Source organism: Podarcis tiliguerta (genome assembly GCF_965153285.1).
Source record: "Podarcis tiliguerta genome assembly, chromosome: 3".
NCBI classification, from domain to species: domain Eukaryota; kingdom Metazoa; phylum Chordata; class Lepidosauria; order Squamata; family Lacertidae; genus Podarcis; species Podarcis tiliguerta.
This window is the reverse complement of record NC_139536.1, coordinates 51,730,348-51,749,127: the sequence shown is the minus strand read 5'-3', so window position 1 is coordinate 51,749,127 and position 18,780 is coordinate 51,730,348. Positions and strand designations below refer to the sequence as shown.

The window sequence follows — 18,780 nt, the reverse complement described above, 5'->3', positions numbered from 1 at the left end:
AGTATTGTAGCCTACAAGTAACAAACAGTAAAATAAACAAGTCATAATATATTTATTCAGGAACCAGAAATGCCAGTCTATATTCTTTGACTTAGAAGCCTTTTCAGTTCACATCTGAGGCTCTGGATGCTTCTCAGTCTCCTCTTGGTCGACTTGAGTTCTCTCTGCTTTGCCACTCAAAGCTCTCTCAAGAAACATATGGATGGGCCTCTCTCTCTTCCAACATCCAACAGCAAGATATATGAAAGGGTTGATACTGCTCTTGATGGAATCAAACAACAGAGAAAGTAGAAATGGGATTGGTGCATCTAGTCTTTGGTGCCAATATGCGATGGCATCAACAGTTCTAACTGTAAAAGAAAAGATAAGAAATACAACAGCTAAGATGGTGATGGTGATATCAAGTCTTGCTGGAGCACTTTGCTTGGCTTCTCTTTGCATTTTGACACAAAGAGCTGCGGTAGAAAAAAGCATGATGGGTTGCAAAACCAGAAAAGTTATTGTGATTTCAAATATAGTTGCAGCTGTGCAATCTGCTCTTTCTTCGTTGTGAGATGAAAGGAACCTTGGATAGCAGGAAATATAGGCCACCAGTGACACCAGGCAGGACAAGGGCCACAACACGGAACACACAATGATGGAGAGATACTTTTGCCTGTGACGTTGATACCAGACTGGGAAGAAGACAGTGAGGTACCTTTCAGCAGTGAGAGCTGTTACCAAGTAGATGCTGGTGTTGTATCCAAATAAATATATAACCTCCATTACACGTGAAAAGTAGAGATTGACATAAAGTTGTGTCAAAAATGTGATAAAAACTATAATGTAGTAGATGTTTACAATAAGATCAGCAGCTGTCAAGTTGAGAATATAAACTGAGAACCTAGTCCTCTTGATCCTGAAGCAAAGAAGCCAGAAGTCAACTCCATTCCCAATTAATCCCCAGATGCAAGTTGGAATAGATAAAATGATAATTGTTTCCAAGAAATATTGCTTCTTTGCCCAGTTCTCCAGTTGTGCATAAATTGTATTGATTGTAGCAGTGTGGGAAGACAAAGCAATTGCATCTGCCATGGCCTTAATGTGTCCACCAATTCTTCACCTGCTATAAATCAAACACAATTTGTCATTAGTAAGATGTAGTGATAGAGGTAGAAAACATCCAAGAAGATCACTTGACAGACAATATTCCAGTCCCATAAGCTTTGGTTCGTCGTTCAGTCGTCTTAGTTGTGCTCAACTCTCCGTGACCCCATGAACCAGAGCATGCCTTGGAATTTCTTCTCAAAGCTTCTCCTTTTGTGCATGGAGTGTTCATGGCAAAATACTGGAGTGGGTTGCAAGTTCCTTCTCCAAAGCTTTGGTTAATAAAGGCTAAACTGGAATTTATTTTCCTCCCTAGGCTGCTTCCTCGGTACAGCGGCTTTCTGCATTCATTTAGATGACACGGGGGTGCTTTATCATTACACAATTTTCTGTTGCCTTTTGCTGCTTCTATGGTAAGCCCTAGCAGGTATCAACCATCCAGATACTCCCCCTAAAATATCACAACCTCCAGAAGATAATGCACCCCAGATCTACATGTTTGATTCTGTACCTGTTTTCTCAGTACAGACAGAAATTACAGTCAGTACTGGATTTTTCCAGAAGTCATCTGCAAAAGATGAATAGGAAACAGTCAAATTTGAGTTACAGGTAGGTAACCGTGTTGGTCTGCCGTAGTTGAAACAAAATAAAAAAAATCCTTCCAGTAGCACCTTAGAGACCAACTAAGTTTGTTATTGGTATGAACTTTTGTGTGCATGCACACGAAAGCGCATACCAATAACAAACTTAGTTGGTCTCTAAGGTGCTACTGGAAGGATTTTTTTTTATTTTGAGTCAAATTTGAATATGTTTCAGCTATACAACCCTTCTGCAAGGAAATGTTTTGTACCAAATATACTCATATGCAGAAAAGCATTCAAATAGTCAATATTGCTTTACATAGCAATGAGGCTTTATGGTGGTTCAGTTTCTATCAAGTACCAGTGCTCTGTAGCTGTTGCGGGTAAGAAAATACAGCCTACCTTGCACTGGAAACATATTGAGCAACTCGCAAGAATGAACTCATTTTAGAACAATCACACACTCAGGTTTTTTTAATGAAGTGAGTGACAGAGTATGCAATTTCCTCATAATTACACACACACACACACACACACACACACACATGTACATGATGCCATTTGGCTAACTTCCATGATCCAAACTTCTGTTTCATGAAGTTAATTCAGGATATCTAAATGTGCAAAATATCCCAGTTCAGACCATCATTCCTCTCTTAATAAGCTTAGGTGTGCACACACCTTTTGCTCATGCAGCTCTTTCCCTCCTCTCTTCACAATGTGCAGCAGTCCAACCCAGGCATCTCCAATTCAGCACAGCTGTCATCTGAAATGAGAGTTACCAGGTTTCAAACAAGCCAGTCCTGAAAGTGCCTTAAGAGCCTTGGGCTTTGACACACCTTTCAATTTGTGCAGCCAAGATGGGTTTACTAGTGACAGCAATTGGTTATAGGCTTTTCCCACTAAGGGCCCCATATCTTGACTTCTACCGCCTCCGCAGCAATCTTTTGTGGCGCAGTCGGTTGTGCCATCTCAGGACTTTATCATCTCACAGTGCTGCATGTATAGACCAGGCCTTGCCCTCTGAACTACCTGCAAGGCCTGTATCAAGCAAGCTCCGTCCCAGGGAGTCACTTGGCAAAGTGCATGCCTATTATGAAGAAGCCAGTTGAATGTGGTGAAAGGCCCACTAGTAGGGCCAGAAAAACACAAGCAGGATACAAGGCATTATCTGGTTCCTAGGCAAAGTTCTAAAACAGGACTAGCAGGTGTGGCGTTTGCCTACTAGGTGGGTCATAAGGAAAGAGTTAAATGAGTGTGATGTGACTGGCCAGAGAGAAACTGATAGGAGGAGTTAGAGTTAGAGTCTGTGTTGTGTGAAAGTCAGTTGAGAGTTGGGAGTTGGTGAAGGAAGAGGAAGGATAAGTCTGTGGGTTGGTCGAGTTGTGTTGTGAGGGAGTGAGAGGAACTGTTAGGTGGAGTCAGATAGTTAGTTGGGATAATCAGTTTGAAGTTGTTAGGAACGTATAGGACAGTTAAGGAACTAAGATTAAGAAACTGACAAGAAAAATTAACTGAAACCTTAAACTTGTTCATGCTAAACAATAAACTTGATTATTTGTTAATGTTAACATTAACGGGTTGGTGGCAGCGAAGAGGCAATCACAGTGGTGGCACAGGGATCAATAGACCGTCAAACATCCGGGGACCCTGTGTGATCGCCACAAAAGGCAAGAAAGAAGGCAACATTTTCAAATAGATGCAGTCATCCACATAGAGTAGGCTGATCTGTTGATCCAGCAAAGATCTGGAACTCACTGAAGGTTTATAAATGTGGCTGCCCAGACAGAGTGCTTACCTCCTTGTCTGGGTAATTTTTCACATGTTGGCTCTGGAAGTTTTAGGAGTACCTTGACTCTGTCACAAGTTCTGAAACGGAGTTGTTGGAATCGGAGGAAGGGGGCTGCAAATATGGTTGCAAGGGTTGTCCAGCAGCTCTTGTGGCACAAGGGCTTCTGGTTGGAGGGGGTCCTTCTTTGGGGTTTGAGCAGAAGGGAATTTTCTTGCCATCTGTTTCATCTGTGGAGTTCCCACTATGTTTCCAGATTGTGGGAGTTTGACTCCAAGGTAATGTAACGCAATTGCATCTTCTGGAGAGAAGGTGTCAGGGGCAGGTGTTGGATGGAAATGCAATTCCATCTGTACAATTGCTTTCTCCTCTGACGCTGCCACAGCTATACCCAGGCCTCACCACAGTACAAAAGGTGCATGTACAAAAGGTGTACAGTGATCTACTCAACACCATGGTTATGACTGAAGGTTCATAGGAAGGGAAAAAAACCAAATTCAGTCTAGCAAATTCCCAGGACATTTGTTAAAGACATGTAATGATGTGACTAATGAAAATGATAAATAAAATATAAGCATAGTTAAAGCATTAAAAACATTTTAAAACACCAACAAGCATAACATAATGAGCTTCAAGATAAACAAATAAATGCTACCGTTATAGTTAACCTCCAGTTGTCTTTTCAACCTTAGGAAGCCACTCTCTTGCTCTTCTCAGGAGCTTAATACTGCAAAAGTATGAACCACAGCACTGTGGTGATGTGTTCCTATGTAATAAATGGAATGTAAGAATCTTATGACCTCACAGCAACTGTTTTCTGGAGTGTGGCAACATCCACAGTTTTATCACCCCCAGACATGGCTTTTTTAAGACTCGCAGAGGCCCAGGAGTAGAATTTCATTTGTGGGGCCCGTGCTCTTAACTGTACTCTATGTCAATGTAATTTCTCTTCCTCAACAGTTTAAAAATGATTTTATGATTTTTTTAAAAGCTGTAGTTTATTTCAGAAGCGGCAAGTTAGGGAAAAAACACACAAAAAAATTCAAACACACACATGGCTCTCTGCAGGGGATAAACAGTTCCTTCCAGATTTCCAGATTGCATTTTTTACTTATACCCCAGCTTTCTGACTGGGTTTCCCCAACCACTCTGTGCAGCTTCCATTATATATAAAAAGGTAATAAATGCAGGTGGGTAATAATGCAGACGGAGTCCAGAGAGAAAAGAAACTGATAACACTTTACTGAGGGAAACTTGACGAAAACAGTATATAGTACAAGGAGAAATAAACAGAGAACTAGATCAGAAATACACGATCAATTAGAGCATGCAGTACCTCAATAAGCATCATGCCTCCCAACCTGGTTGCTAAGCAGCACCTCCAAACACCTCCCTCTTGCCTAGTTGGTTTACTGAGAACAGAATTAATCCTTAGATTACAAAGTGAATGACCCCTGTTGTTACATTTCTAACATGGAGAAGGTTAAAGCAGGGAAAGTATTGAGGGTTTCTGCAGTGAGTGGAAAGATGCTGTCTGCGCACCAGAGGCTTCATTGACAAAAGGTTTTTAAAATAGTTCTGCTGTAATTATATTAGAATAGAAGTTGTTTCAAATCCAGTTCTATTGTTTCCTGGTTACTCTTTGATCCAAATCTCATGCCCATTGTCCCATATATGTATCCTGGTTCTGGTCCAAGTGTAAACAAAGCTTATAGACTCTTGCAATTATGCCTTTATGCAAGATAAACATAATTTCCCATTTGTTCTCCAATTTTGTATTAGTACCACTCCAGCCCATTCCCACAAAGTGGTTTAAAGGGACATAACTTATAGACAGACTTGCAGGAATATGGGATATTATATACTGAGAGCACGGGGAAGCAACATTTGCTTCTTTGAAAAGTCAGACAACTTTCTCCCCTCTTCATTCCTTACTGATTAAAGCAAATCCTTTCAAAGGGCAACACTTCAAAAACCAGCTCATTGCAAAAGGAATTGTCTTTTTTAGACTAAATACATTTCAAAGGAAGTAGAAAATAGGTTTAACTTGGTAATAATTGTAATGATAAAGTGAGAATGGGGTAAATATGCTTTCTTAATACATATATTTTACATGTTCTCTAGAGTGGGAGTGTGGCACCTATGGCCCTCCAGATGTTGGGTAACAACTCCTATAATCCCTGACCATTGGCTGTGCTGACTGGGGCTGATGGGAGTTGGGAGTCCAAGAACTTCTGGAATGCTACAAGCTACTCATTCTTGCCCTAGAGCAGTGGTTCTCAGAGGGTGTGGCAGGAGAGGATAGCAAGTGTGGCAGGAAAATTAAGGACGAGCAAAGAAGCATTTAAACATTCCAGTGTAGTATAGTATAGCATAGCATCCACACCTCTCTTCAAGAGCATTGGCTGTTCTTATACAGTTCTCCACAACATATTGTTGTGAACAGGATTTTTCAACTCTGACAAATATGAAAGATCACAAAAGAGAAAGGCTTATTTGTGTTGATGAGAGTTTGTTTCAAACTAGTCCTAATATAAATCAGATTACCTAGAAAAAGCAAACCCACACCTTTCATTGAGTCTGTATACATGCTTAACGTACATATGTAAGGGGCTTGTTTAAAATTACATTTTGGCCATTTTAAACAAGCTCCTTACATATGTACATATGGCTACTTCTTGAAAACACAGATATACTGGATTTAGAAGGATTCAACAACGCGTTTGGGTGGCATGCTTACTTATGGTATGACAAGGTTAAAGTTCACAGAATGTTTAAGATTCACATTGTCAGGAAAGCATTGCTTAATGTATGGATTAGATATAAGGATTTTTTTGAAAACAAGACTCCAAGGTGGTTATCTCCGATGGAAGCAAAAGCAGTCAAAAAACTCAATATGGAGGCCAATTGGCCAAAATATTGGGAGATACTAGAACAAGATGGAGATAAATTGAAACTGCAGAGTTTTGACAAATTAAAAAGTAAAGTCCGTGATTGGCTTCATTATCATCAGATAATGGAGGCATATAAATTGGATAGAAAAATTGGCTTCCAGGTGGAAAAATCAAAATTGGAAACAGAATTGCTAGAACCCAAAACTAAGATATTGTCAAGAATGTATAATCTGCTGCTGAAATGGAATACACAGGATGAGGAAGTGAAATCAGTAATGATTAAATGGGCACAAGATGTGGGTCACAACATAATGCTAGCCGACTGGGAACGGTTATGGATCACTGGGTTAAAGTTTACGGCATGTAATGCCTTAAGAGAAAATATTATGAAAATGATATACAGATGGTACATAACACCAGTCAAACTAGCAAAAATTTATCACATGCCCGATAACAAATGTTGGAAATGTAAAGAAACTGAAGGTACCTTTTTTCACCTTTGGTGGACATGCCCAAGGATTAAGACCTTTTGGGAGATGATCTATAATGAACTGAAGAAAGTGTTTAAATACACATTCCAGAAGAAACCGGAGGCCTTTCTCCTGGGCATGGTCAATCAAGAGGTACGTATGAAAGATCGGACTTTTTTTATGTACGCTACAACAGCAGCAAGAATACTTATTGCAAAGTATTGGAAGACGCAAGAACTACCCACGCTGGAGGAATGGCAGATGAAAGTCACGGACTACATGGAATCCGCAGAAATGACCGGTAGAATCAGAGACCAGGGAGAAGAGACGGTGGAGGAAGATTGGAAGAAATTTAAAGACTATCTACAGAAACACTACAAGATTAATAAATGTTAAAATAACATCAGATTGAATGTATAAGGGTACTGGAGTAAAACTTTAAAGACTAGAAGATCCAACATCTTAAGTTTTAAGTATTGAATAAGCTATATTAAAACATTCAAATTAAGAAAGGAGGTTAATTATGACAGAGGGAAGGGATTTGTTGTTTAAATGTATGAATTGGAATACAGGGAAGGTAGACTTGGGGAAGTCAGAGAAACAAGTTAATGCAAGATCAATATGAAGATAAGATTGTTTTTATTTCTGTTGTCTGTAGTATGTGATGTTTGTGTAATTTTGTATGTTTTTGGTGTATTGTTTGTTGTTTTTGTTTTGCTTTGTCGTTTTTTATGTAAAACCGAATAAAATATTTATTAAAAAAAATAAAAATAAAATTACATTTTGGCAATGAATGATTCATGTTCTTAGGACTTCCGGTGGAGCACGACTCTCCCACAAGCGGGGATTCTACCGCGAGGTGAATCCCGTGCTATTTTGGATAAAAAGGGGTGCTACAGGGCGCAGTAGCCCCCAATTTTAACCTCTGGGGGGATATCTAGAGGAACAGGTTCCCAGCGAAGCCAGGAGCAACCCACACGGCCATCAGGTAACCCCAAAAGGGGCGAAGAGAACGGCGGAGTGGGCAGCGGGCTAAGGGAAACCATTTTCTATATCCAAATAGCGAAGCCCCGAGCTTGCAAGAGGAGCACTTCATTCTCAAAATAGAAGAAATCTGAACCAAATTGGATTATAAATTTGATGGAAACAGACTAAGGAAGGATTCGGAGTATAAATATAAAAGTGAGGAGTTCGGCTGTCATCTGGAATCAACACAGACGCAGCGCAGCGCGCAGAGCTGGAAACAGAAAGTAAGTTGCCGCTAGCAGTTATTGTTTCAATTCTCCCCCAGAACTTTTAAAAAGTAACTCTTTAAGAAGTTACAAGCCCTAAGGATTTCTAAAGCCAAAAGGGGGAGCAGAAAGTGAAGATTTTAGGTTTTTTTGAAGCCCTCGGTGTTACGGAAGGGAAAGCAGAGAGTGGTTGCGGTATGTTACTTTCACTTTTAAAAGAACAAAGAAATAGAGCTCTGAAACGGAAAGGGAGCTTCCGACTCCATTGTTAAGACTCTTTTGGGTCCGCAGCATTGCAGTATTGCGGAGACAAAGAATATAAGACTCTTAAATCTTTGTTTTGGAGCTTTATTATTAAAGAAGAACTTAGTTCTCCTGTCACTTAAGACACATAAGTATTGGAACTTCTCGTTTTTTCTTCTTCTCTTTTTTCTTTTTTTTAAGAATTGGAACTTTTAAAGCGGTAAATTACATACAACCCTAGTGGTGGGAATGAGACATTACATTTTGTTTTTCAAGTTTTCCTTTCTTTTTTTTGTGTGTGAAAGACATAACATCTGAAAGTGACAAGTGCCTCTTCAGATATAGAAATCAGTAACTTTTCTCTGCATTTACAAACTTTACCTCTGGATATTGGACACCTAGATAAATTTTGGAAAGAGCTGATAATTGGATATAATTTTGGACTAAGATATTTTCTCTCTTTTGAAACTCCTTTTTCCTTGGGTGGATTTAATTTGACTTTTAGCTACTCCTCCTTGAAGACAGTTGTGGATTAATTTGCAATAACCTATTCGGAGATAGCCTAATTGGTGGCAAGAAGATTAATATCATCTTACATTCCGCTTGGTTTATACCCGAACTAATCATCTGGTGGAATAGCCTAATTGGTGGCAAGAAGATTGTTTCTGTTTTATTTAGGTTATTAATTTGATTATTTTTTATATTTTATACTAAGTTGGTTAAATATAAAATCTGAAAAATGTCACACCAGCAAAAGAAGGGAGCAGATGGGGGGACACCAGCAGAGCGGAAAGTGTCTAAACAAGAAGCAGAGTTTAAAGCAGAAATTTTGAGGATGTTTGCTGAAATAAAACAAAGTGAAAAGAATTTAGAATCAAAATTAGAATCAGTGGACAATAAAATTGGGAAAATGGATAAAAAAATTGATGAGACAGTTAATGAACTGTAAGGGCAAATAAAAGAGGTATCTAAGAGAACTCATTCACTGGAGGAGGGATTTAAGAGAACGAAACAAGAAATGGGCCAGAGATTTTGGTTATAATATTAAGTTTGAGGATTGGGAAAGACTGTGGAAAGAGAATTTAAGATTTACTGCTTGTACGGTACTTAAAGAAAATGTTATGAAAATGTTTTACAGATGGTATATTACACCGGTAAAGTTAGCAAAAATGTATAAGACATGTAATAAGTGTTGGAAATGTAAAGAAAAAGAAGGTATGTTTTATCACATGTGGTGGGAGTGTAAGAAAGTGAAGGGCTTCTGGGAGATGATCTATAATGAAATGAAAAAGATGTTAAAATATACATTTGTAAAGAAACCAGAGACCTTTCTTTTAGGAATTACAGGGAATGAAATAAGAAGAAAATATTGTAAACTTTTTCAATATGCAGTCACAGCAGCAAGAATTCTACTGGCCCAGAAATGGAAACAAGAGGAAATACCGACGATAGAAGAATGGAGACTGAAGCTGACAGACTATTCAGAACTGGACAGACTAACCGGAAAAATTAGATATCTTCGAGACCAAAAGTTTTAAACTTTCTGGATGCCCCACGGTCATATTATAAAGTAGTTGTGTTCTACAGTATGTTATAAATCGTATTACTGCTGGGAGTTGTTTCTTTTTGTTTTCCAAAGTATTTATTATTGATAAAACATTCAGTGTGCTGAAAGCAATTTTTTTTTTCTGAAAGTGTGGCCCAGAGGAAAAAGTTTGAGAACCACTGCCCCACCAACAATCCTTACTAGCTGGAGCTTATTTTCAATTTATATTTTATTGACCTTTAAGCTGCACTTTTACATTAACACCTCTGTACAGATCTCTTATCTGGGTCATCTGCAGACCATCTACCTCTGTATTCAAGATTCACTTCCTTTCTTCCAGATGCTTGTTGATGAACCACCTTGGGAAGCAACCAACTCACTTCTGCCCCAGCAAGGCTCATGTACACTTACACCTCTACTTTCCTCTGTCCTTTCCTCACTTTCCTTATTCTCTATCATATGACAAGGCACAAATGGCTAAGGACCAGGAAGACTCCTAGGTGAGGAATCGGAATAGGAGCCTAGAGAATTATTAGAATTAAGGAAGAATCTAAAGTATCTGTAATACATTTATTCTGGAGCTAGTATTCCCACGTGTAGAATATTTTTGCAATATACCTCTACATATAATCCTTTCTATCTTATGTCTGAGGCCCAGGTCACAGCCTTTCCTGTATTCATTGGAGCACTCTCAGTTCCTTCATCCAATAAAGCTCTCTCAAGATATGTCTGGATGGGCTTGTCGCCAACCTCTCCTTTTGTTGTATATCCAACAAAAAGATACACAAAAGGGTTTCCACTGCTGTCTATGGAATCAAGAAAATGTAAGATTAAAAAGAGCACTGGTACATGTATGGTTGGAACCCAACGTGCCATGATATCAATGATCCTCACGGAAGCAGCAAACAGAATAAAGAGGAGAACTGTGGCCACAATGGTGATGTCCAGCTTTGCCGGAGGCGTTTGCTCTGTCCTCAGCATTCTGATCAGAAGGATCAAAGTGGAAAAGACCATGATGGGAAGACAAACCAGGAGGTTGAATATCACTCTGAACATTTTTGAAGGCTCACAACTTGCGTTCTTTTCGTTGACCGTGGACTCAAATTGTAGATAGCAGGCACAATACAACACCAGTGACATTAGGCCAGACAGACCCCATAAAACGGTGCACATAATTTCAGAGAGATACTTTGGCCGTCTACCTTGATACCAAACTGGGAAAAAGACCATGAGGTATCTTTCAGCAGTGATAGCTGTAAGCAGATAGGTGCTGGCATTGAATCCAAATGAATGCACCAACTCTACTATATGTAAATGGTATATGCTGATCGGAACAGATTTCAAAAATAAAACGAAAGCTGTTACATAGTAGGAGAGTACAGTAAGATCAGCAACTGCCATATTCAGGAAATACACAGTGAAGTTAGTTTTCTGAATCCTGTTCCAAAGAAGCCAGAAGACAATTCCATTGCCAAGTAATCCTAAAGCACAAATTGGAATAGTTATTATCATAATTGTTCTTTGCATGGCGTAGCCAGTATCTAGTTGCCCTGCGGGGTTTTTGACTCCACCAATAGTGTGGAAAGACAAGGAGTATGACTCTGCCATCTTGGGACTGTTAATGTATGAAGCAATTCTCTTCAACCTGCCAAAAATCAAACACAAATTGTCATTATTATGGTGTTGTGAAGTAGTGATAGAGGTAGGAAACTGTCAAGGCAAGAATGTTTGTATTACAATATTCCACTTGCCACTTTGGAATTTTCTCCCATGGCTTTCTTCTACATACTGGACTTTGTGTCTTTCTTTAGAGAGCACGGGCCTACAAAAACTGGTGTGGCCTTTCATCAGTTTCTGCAGTAAAACCTTAGTATGCATAACTCATCCAAATGAAACAGCCTTGCACAACATGGTGACCTCCAAACATTTTGACTGCAACTTCCATCATCCCTGTCCACTGGCCATGCTGGATGGGGCTCATGGAAGTTGTAATAAGGTGCACAGTCTGGGAGTCATTTTGGACTCACAGCAGTCCATAGAGGCGCAGGTCAATTCTGTGTCCAGGGCAGCTGTCTACTAGCTCCATCAGGTACGCAGGCTGAGACCCTACCTGCCCATGGACTGTCTTGCCAGAGTGGTGCATGCTCTAGTTATCTCCCACTAGGACTACTGCAATGCACTCTACATGGGCCTGCCTTTGAAGGTGACCCGGAAACTATAACTAATCCAGAATGCGGCAGCCAGATTGGTGACACGAAGCAGCCGTCGAGACCACATAACACCGGTCTTGAAAGACCTTACATTGGCTCCCAGTACATTTCCGAGCACAATTAAAAGTGTTGGTGTTGACCTGTAAAGCCCTAAACGGCCTTGGTCCAGTATACCTGAAGGAGCGTATCCACCCCCATCGTTCAGCCCAGACACTGAGGTCCAGCTCCAAGGGCCTTCTGGCGGTTCCCTCCCTGCGAGAAGTGAGGTTGCAGGGAACCAGGCAGAGGGCCTTCTCAGTAGTGGCACCTGCCCTGTGGAATTCCCTCCCATCAGATGTCAAGAAAATAAACATATTTCTGACTTTTAGAAGACATCTGCAGGCAGCCCTGTTTAAGGAAGTTTTGAATGTCTGATGCTTTATTGTATTTTTAATATTTTGTTGGAAGCCACCCAAAGTGGCTGTGGAAACCCAGCCAGATGGGCAGCGTGAAAATATATCATCATCATCATCATCATCAAAAATAGCAGGTGGGCATCAGGCTGAGGAAGGTTGTCATTGATTGTTATTTCCCGCAGGTGCCCCTGTTTAAAATATAACATAGCTAATTTTCTCACTGCAGATGGCGTCTGCTATTGTGAAGTAAATTGTTGCATGGACAATTATAAAGAACAGAAAATAGTCACAACACCAGCACATTTTGCCTATATAGCCCTACTGCATGGAAATACTTGATACCAAATGTTGGAAAACCATGAAATAGGTGTAATTATCTTAGCCTAAGTTTATCAGTTTCACACTAACCCGATTTCACCTAAATATTAGCATGTACCAAATTTGGAATTCAGTTTTTATGTAATAAAATAATTGTGAAAGAAGAAATGAGTTAATGGGAATATCAAAATATAATACTGCTTTGGTTCAACATGCAGCCCGAGGGGCTCATGTGAACCTCAATGTCTTTTTTTGGCAGCCCAGATTTTAAGGGATCAAGGAGGACTATGGGAAGGGAGGGAGAGAGAACTGGCAAAAACCAACTCTTTCTCCTATCCTGTGAGAAAAGAAGAGGGGGAATTCATGGTAATTTGGGATCCAAGCAACTGTTTTTGTCTGAACTATGACAGAATATGTTTTTCAAGCGATTATTTCAGGGCATTTTGGAATGCTTCATGACTTGGGAATAGGTATTTACTACTTGTCCATCACTTTACATGAAAGCAGTTATCCTTCTCTCTTGAAAACATGAATGGTATGCCATATTTTCCCACCAGACAGCTAAAAGATACTTCCCATGCCATCCTTGAATCCTCATGAACCCTTCTTTTTGTGTATCAGGGTTGTATTTGGCAGGAGGCAACATTCCTCCAAAGGACCCAGTGTCTTGGTTTCCGCAGCCTAACTTTTAAATCCTCTGTTAATTTTGCTTATATTTATGATTTGGGAACATGGGCAAGCTACTCTTTGCTTAATGGCGAATGGGAAATGAGCAACTGTTTTCCTATGAATGTCAGCAGGGCACCCCAGGACAACCCTTACTCAGGATAAAAACAGGAGAAGAATGAGAGAAGGGATTGTGACACCCTCAGCTCTAAGACTTCAGCTCTATGTCTGACTTTCCAGAAGGCATATCTTTCTGAGTGGTCATGGTTTTATCTTCTCCTGGACCAGACATACCTCTTGGACTAAGGGCAAGACCAGTAGACTGAAGCAACTCCATCCCAGTGAAACAAAAGTCTGGGCAAAGTCTCTAGCTATTGTGAAGTAATAGATGATTGAACTGAGGGGCCCGCTCATATTTGACTGTTAAGACTGGTGGTCTAGAAATCTGTGCGCCAGACTAGAAATGTGCCTTCTAAAGTATTTATCTCCCTATGCCAGTGAACTGGAATGACCACTCCCCGCTTAAAACGGGGGCTGCCCTTTGCGTGGACGTGTGCAGCCCCTGGATCTGGAGCGGCTCCATCAGCATAGGCTTGGCTTTGCCTTCCCTCAGGTGGGATACCTGGAGGTCTCCGCCTCCCTCAGCCAGTTGTCCAATCCCACCTGGGCGAAGCGTTGCCAAGGAGACCAGGCCAGGTAGGGGAGGGATTACCTGCCCACACAATAGAGGGAGGATCTTACCTGGGAATCCTCACTTGGCTCCAGAGCTTCTCCCACCCTACCCACCCTCAGTTAATGTCTTCTTTTGCAAGTTAACTTTTCTTCACAGGTATGTGGGTGCTGCTATGTTAAGGTCGTTGTTAAAGGGCTGGAAAGGAATTTCCCTGCATTGGCAGGTTTTGCCTTTCCCGTAGCAAAACGTCACAACTTTGGCGGTATCAGGCCTTGGGCAGAATCCTTTAGTCCATCTTCCTCTTTGCGGCGGCGATACCAGGGTTCCCTGTTAAAGGGTTTCTGAAGGGAGGCTTTGACTGTACGCCGAAAGGTCGTCATTGCTCTCCCCTGCGGCGGCGTAACGGGGGCGGCTATCTCTGCTTGAACATATGTTCTCCAGAGCTGGCACATCCCTCCCCCCACACACTGGGTAACCCTGATGCTCCCTAGGTCCCCGGCTGGGGACTGGGGAGGGAGAACACCCAATGCCTGAGCCAAGGTCTACCCACTTTTGAAATTTAATAAAGTTGTGGCCAATTTAATCCCATAGCACGTTGTCTTGAGTCGTTATTCCACATGACGGGGGGGACCGCTCGGGATCTGGGGACTCCGCCTGTCCACGCAAATAAATTTTAACCTTATTTCTGTAGAGAAGGCTTCAGAGGCAAGTGACTGATGGAAATAAGACATTGTCGCTTTACCTTTGTTTCCCTCATCCATCCATTTCCACTCAAGGTACAGCAGTGATCTGTTTGACACTGTGCTCCTTAAAAATGCTCCTCTATGATGCCTTTTAAACAGACGCATGTGAGTAATGAAACTCTTGGCCTTTCTTTTACTAAAATTAGTAAGAGCAGTCGCAAGACAGAAATCTGAATACTACCGTGATCGCTCTCCAGTTTTCTTTTCAACTTCCTGTGTTCATGCTTCTGTCCTTCATAAAACTGTACTGCTGCAATTGTATGGCCCACCTCAGTATGATGATGAGCGTCCTATGTAACAAACAACATGAGATTTTCATGACCTCACAAAAACTGTTAGCTGCAGTATTGTGAAGATCACAATATCATTACACTGGATCCAGCTTCCTACTCCGGTTTCAGATGGAGACTTTCTTGATCAGCCTGGTAGATGATGATTATGATAATTCTAGATAACCTGCTCTTGGGCAAAGATGGAGATACATCCCCCCTGGTCCTCTCAGCAACTTTGATACCATCAGCATAGTTTCTTCTAGCAATCTCATTGTGGTTCTGCTGGCGGGAAGATACTTGAAAGTGGTGATAATAATTTTAATAATAAGCCACTCTGGGCGGCTTCCAACAAAATATTAAAAATATGGTACTATGCTACTGCTTTCCATGCTAGAACTCTCGTATGTGGCTTTATAAAGTTACAACCAGGGCTTTTTCTCAGTCAAAAGTCACTGGAACTCATTTCAGGCACCTCTCAGGTGGGTACCATTGCCATTATAAGAGAACAAGGGAGGCATTCATTGTGAGTCCTGGAACCTCTTTTTCTAGAAAAATAGCACTGGTTACAACTCTTAATATCTTCAACTGTTAATGCTTCTTAATATCTCTTTGATAATAATAAATAATGATAATATGAAGCCACAGGGTGATGTCATCCAGTGATTTCTAGCACCACATAATCAGCGGTACCCCTTTCTAAAGACAAAGGAACTGGGTCACTGTTTTGTATGCTTTGGAAATCTCTTGAAATGACTACGAGGACAGTATTCAATTAAGAAAAATGCATTGAGTGGACACCTTCAGCTTGCACACAGGGACTTTCCTCTATATTTTCTACCATCCGTGTTCTGCAGTGTTCACAAATCCGATCCTGAAAGTTGGGGGGCGGGGACACCAGAACAAACTCAAGGTTTATAGGGGGAGAATGTTCAATTGTGCAGAGAGAGAAAAAACTTGCACTGGCAGAATGTTTGCCTTAGCACTAGGTTGAATACAACCTCTAGAATGCACCCTGTGTGTAATTGCCTTTTAGGACAGCTCAGAAATGTCAGTTTGTTCTAAATGTAGCAGCCTGGCTTTACTATTTATTGTACTAGCTGTAAAATATCCTCTTTACACTGATTTTGTATTTACTTTGTTGGTCACCAATGTATTTCTAGGCCAAATACAATTCATTTTAACTTCCAGTGCCCCAAATGATCTCATACTAGATATAGAATAGAATACAATCTCTTCCCTGAACTCTTTGAGTTGGGATCTGCTTGAGAGCTGTTATTTCAACTACCGCTTCCACCTGGTGCATGATTAACAACTACCTGAAATACAGCTGTGGGTGTATTTTTTTTTGGTGGCACCTGTATACAGTGGTACCTCGGGTTAAGAACTTAATTAGTTCTTGAGTTCTGTTCTTAACCTGAAACTGTTCTTAACCCGAGGTACCACTTTAGCTAATGGGGCCTCCGCTGCCGCCACATGATTTCTGTTCTCATCCTGAAGCAAAGTTCTTAACCTGAGGCATAGCTGTCAACTTACAGATTTGAAAATAAGGGACCAGCAGCCTTGAAAATAAGGGACCAGCAGCCCAAATAAGGGGCCTGCAGCCTCACCTGTTCCAGGCACTCCAGTCTTCCTGTCCTCCTGCAGTCTGGTCAAACTCATGCTGGTAGCTTCGAGAACACTGTCCAACAAACTTTGTAACCAGAGGTTCAACTGAATAGAATCTGAATCACATGCACCACAAGGCCTATGCAGCCTCAACTTAAGATGACTCCCCGGCCTGGCTTTGCACTGCAAAGTTTGCAGCAGCACGTGCAACAAAATGGCCTCCAGCATTCAAAAAACCCCTCAGCTTGCATTAACTATCCACACACAAGGCATGCAAGCTCCACCCCCCCAGTTGTTCTTAGACTTCTTATTGGGTGAGCAACACAGCCAAGCAACACAGTTGGAGCTTCCCTCCTCCCTGGCCGGCAGGGAGGGAGGGAGAGGAGCTGCTTCCTTTGAAATTTAAGGGACATCATTTAAGGGACATTTAAGGGACATCCATCAATAAGGGACAGCAGCGGGACATGGCACTGGAATAAGGGACTGTTCCTTCAAATAAGGGACACTTGACAGCTATGACCTGAGGTACTATTTCTGGGTTAGCGGAAGCTTCTGTAACCTGAAGCATCTGTAACCCAAGGTACAGCTGTAGCACTGTGAGGTACTACAGGTTCTACTCTACTGTGAGGAAACAGGTTCAGAATGTTAAGAGGTCTGCGCTCTGCCAAGTGTTCTTATTGCTTTTGTTCAATATAGATTGACTCTAGACTTAGTCATGCTTCAAGAAGATGCAATGAAATCAATCGGACCAGTTACTCATGACAAACTTAAGTCTCATTGATTTCTTTGGGCAAGATTCAAAAAATACTTGCAGTAGTGCAAGTCAGCACAACTGGTCCTCTCCTCATGCCCCTCTGCTCTCTCTGAATCAGCTCTTTAATAATAATAATAATAATAATAATAATAATAATAATAATAATAATTTTTTATTTATACCCCGCCCTCCCCAGCCAAGGCCGGCCTCAGAGCGGCTTACAAGCAATAATAAAAACAAGATGAATGATTACAACTTAAAAACAAAAATAAAATACAACATTAAAATAATTGAACATTAAAATATTAAAATGTAGCCTCATCGCAGGAGGAGAAGGAAAAGAAAAAAGAAAGAGAGGGAGGGAGGGAATCAAATTGGCTCCAAGCCAAAGGCCAGGCAGAACAACTCTGTCTTACAGGCCCTGCGGAAAGAAATAAGATCCTGTAAGGCCCTGGTCTCATGAGGCAGAGCGTTCCACCAGGCTGGAGCCAGAGTTGAAAAGGCCCTGGCTCTGGTTGAAGCCAATCTAACTTCCTTAGGGCCTGGGACCACTAGGGTGTTGTTATTTATGGACCTTGAGGCTCTCCGTGGGGCATACCAGGAGAGGCGGTCCCGTAGGTACGAGGGTCCTAGGCCGTGAATGGCTTTAAAGGTCAAAAGCAGCACCTTAAATCTGACCCTGTACTCCACCGGGAGCCAGTGTAGCTTGAAAAGCACTGGGTGAATATGCTCCCACGGCAGAGACCCCATGAGGAGCCTCGCTGCAGCATTCTGTACCCGCTGGAGTTTCTGGGACAGCTTCAAGGGCAGCCCCGCGTAGAGCGAATTACAGTAGTCAAGCCTGGAGATGACCGTCGCATGGATCACTGTGGCCAGGTTGGGGCGGGAAAGGTAAGGGACCAACTGCTTGATGCGGCGAAGGTGGAAAAATGTTGCCTTGGCTGTTGCTGTAACTTGTGCCTCCATGGAAAGGGAGGCGTCAAGGATTACACCCAAACTCTTAACGGAAGGCAATGGCACTAATTGGGCCCCCGCAAGAGAAGGGAGTTGGTCCCTCATCCCCATGCCATCCTGACCTAGCCATAGGATCTCTGTCTTTGAAGGATTTAGTTTCAATCGGCTCCCACGAAACCATCCAGCTACAGCTTCCAAGCATCTGGTCAGTGTGTTCGGGGCCGAGTTGGTGTGGCCATCCATCAGCAGATAGAGCTGAGTGTCATGAGCATATTGGTGACAGCCCAGCCCAAAGCTCCGGACAGTCTGGGCAAGGGGGCACATAAAGATGTTAAAAAGCATCGGGGAG

At 41.6% G+C, this 18,780-nt stretch overlaps 2 protein-coding genes across 12 annotated transcripts; both read right to left on the bottom strand.

Moving 5' to 3' along the window:
- Positions 1-33: 33 nt before the first annotated feature.
- On the bottom strand, positions 34-4,250 carry LOC310674667 (proto-oncogene Mas-like). Of its 10 annotated transcripts, none has more exons than XM_083434271.1 (4): positions 4,112-4,250; positions 2,349-2,433; positions 1,598-1,654; positions 34-1,105 (listed from the first exon to the last, which is right to left on the bottom strand). In XM_083434271.1, exon 4 carries the CDS (start codon positions 1,072-1,074, stop codon positions 109-111), a length of 966 nt encoding a protein of 321 aa, XP_083290397.1. In that variant the 5' UTR covers positions 1,075-1,105; positions 1,598-1,654; positions 2,349-2,433; positions 4,112-4,250; the 3' UTR covers positions 34-108. The 10 variants fall into 10 exon arrangements, with proteins under 10 accessions (XP_083290397.1, XP_083290399.1, XP_083290402.1 ...); XM_083434273.1 differs by having other exon boundaries at positions 34-1,102; XM_083434276.1 differs by having other exon boundaries at positions 2,349-2,426; positions 4,099-4,227.
- Positions 4,251-10,397: 6,147 nt separating this feature from the next.
- LOC310674666 (proto-oncogene Mas-like) lies at positions 10,398-15,156 on the bottom strand. 2 transcript variants are annotated; one of them, XM_083434267.1, is made up of 2 exons: positions 15,028-15,156; positions 10,398-11,486 (listed from the first exon to the last, which is right to left on the bottom strand). In XM_083434267.1, exon 2 carries the CDS (start codon positions 11,447-11,449, stop codon positions 10,478-10,480), a length of 972 nt encoding a protein of 323 aa, XP_083290393.1. In that variant the 5' UTR covers positions 11,450-11,486; positions 15,028-15,156; the 3' UTR covers positions 10,398-10,477. The 2 variants fall into 2 exon arrangements, with proteins under 2 accessions (XP_083290393.1, XP_083290394.1); XM_083434268.1 differs by lacking the exon at positions 15,028-15,156 and adding an exon at positions 14,846-14,987.
- Positions 15,157-18,780: the final 3,624 nt, after the last annotated feature.

Excerpts from the sequence above, each read along its gene's own strand:
- LOC310674667 (XM_083434271.1), bottom strand. The coding sequence starts at position 1,074 with ATGGCAGATGCAATTGCTTTGTCTTCCCACACTGCTACAATCAATACA.
- LOC310674666 (XM_083434267.1), bottom strand. The coding sequence starts at position 11,449 with ATGGCAGAGTCATACTCCTTGTCTTTCCACACTATTGGTGGAGTCAAA.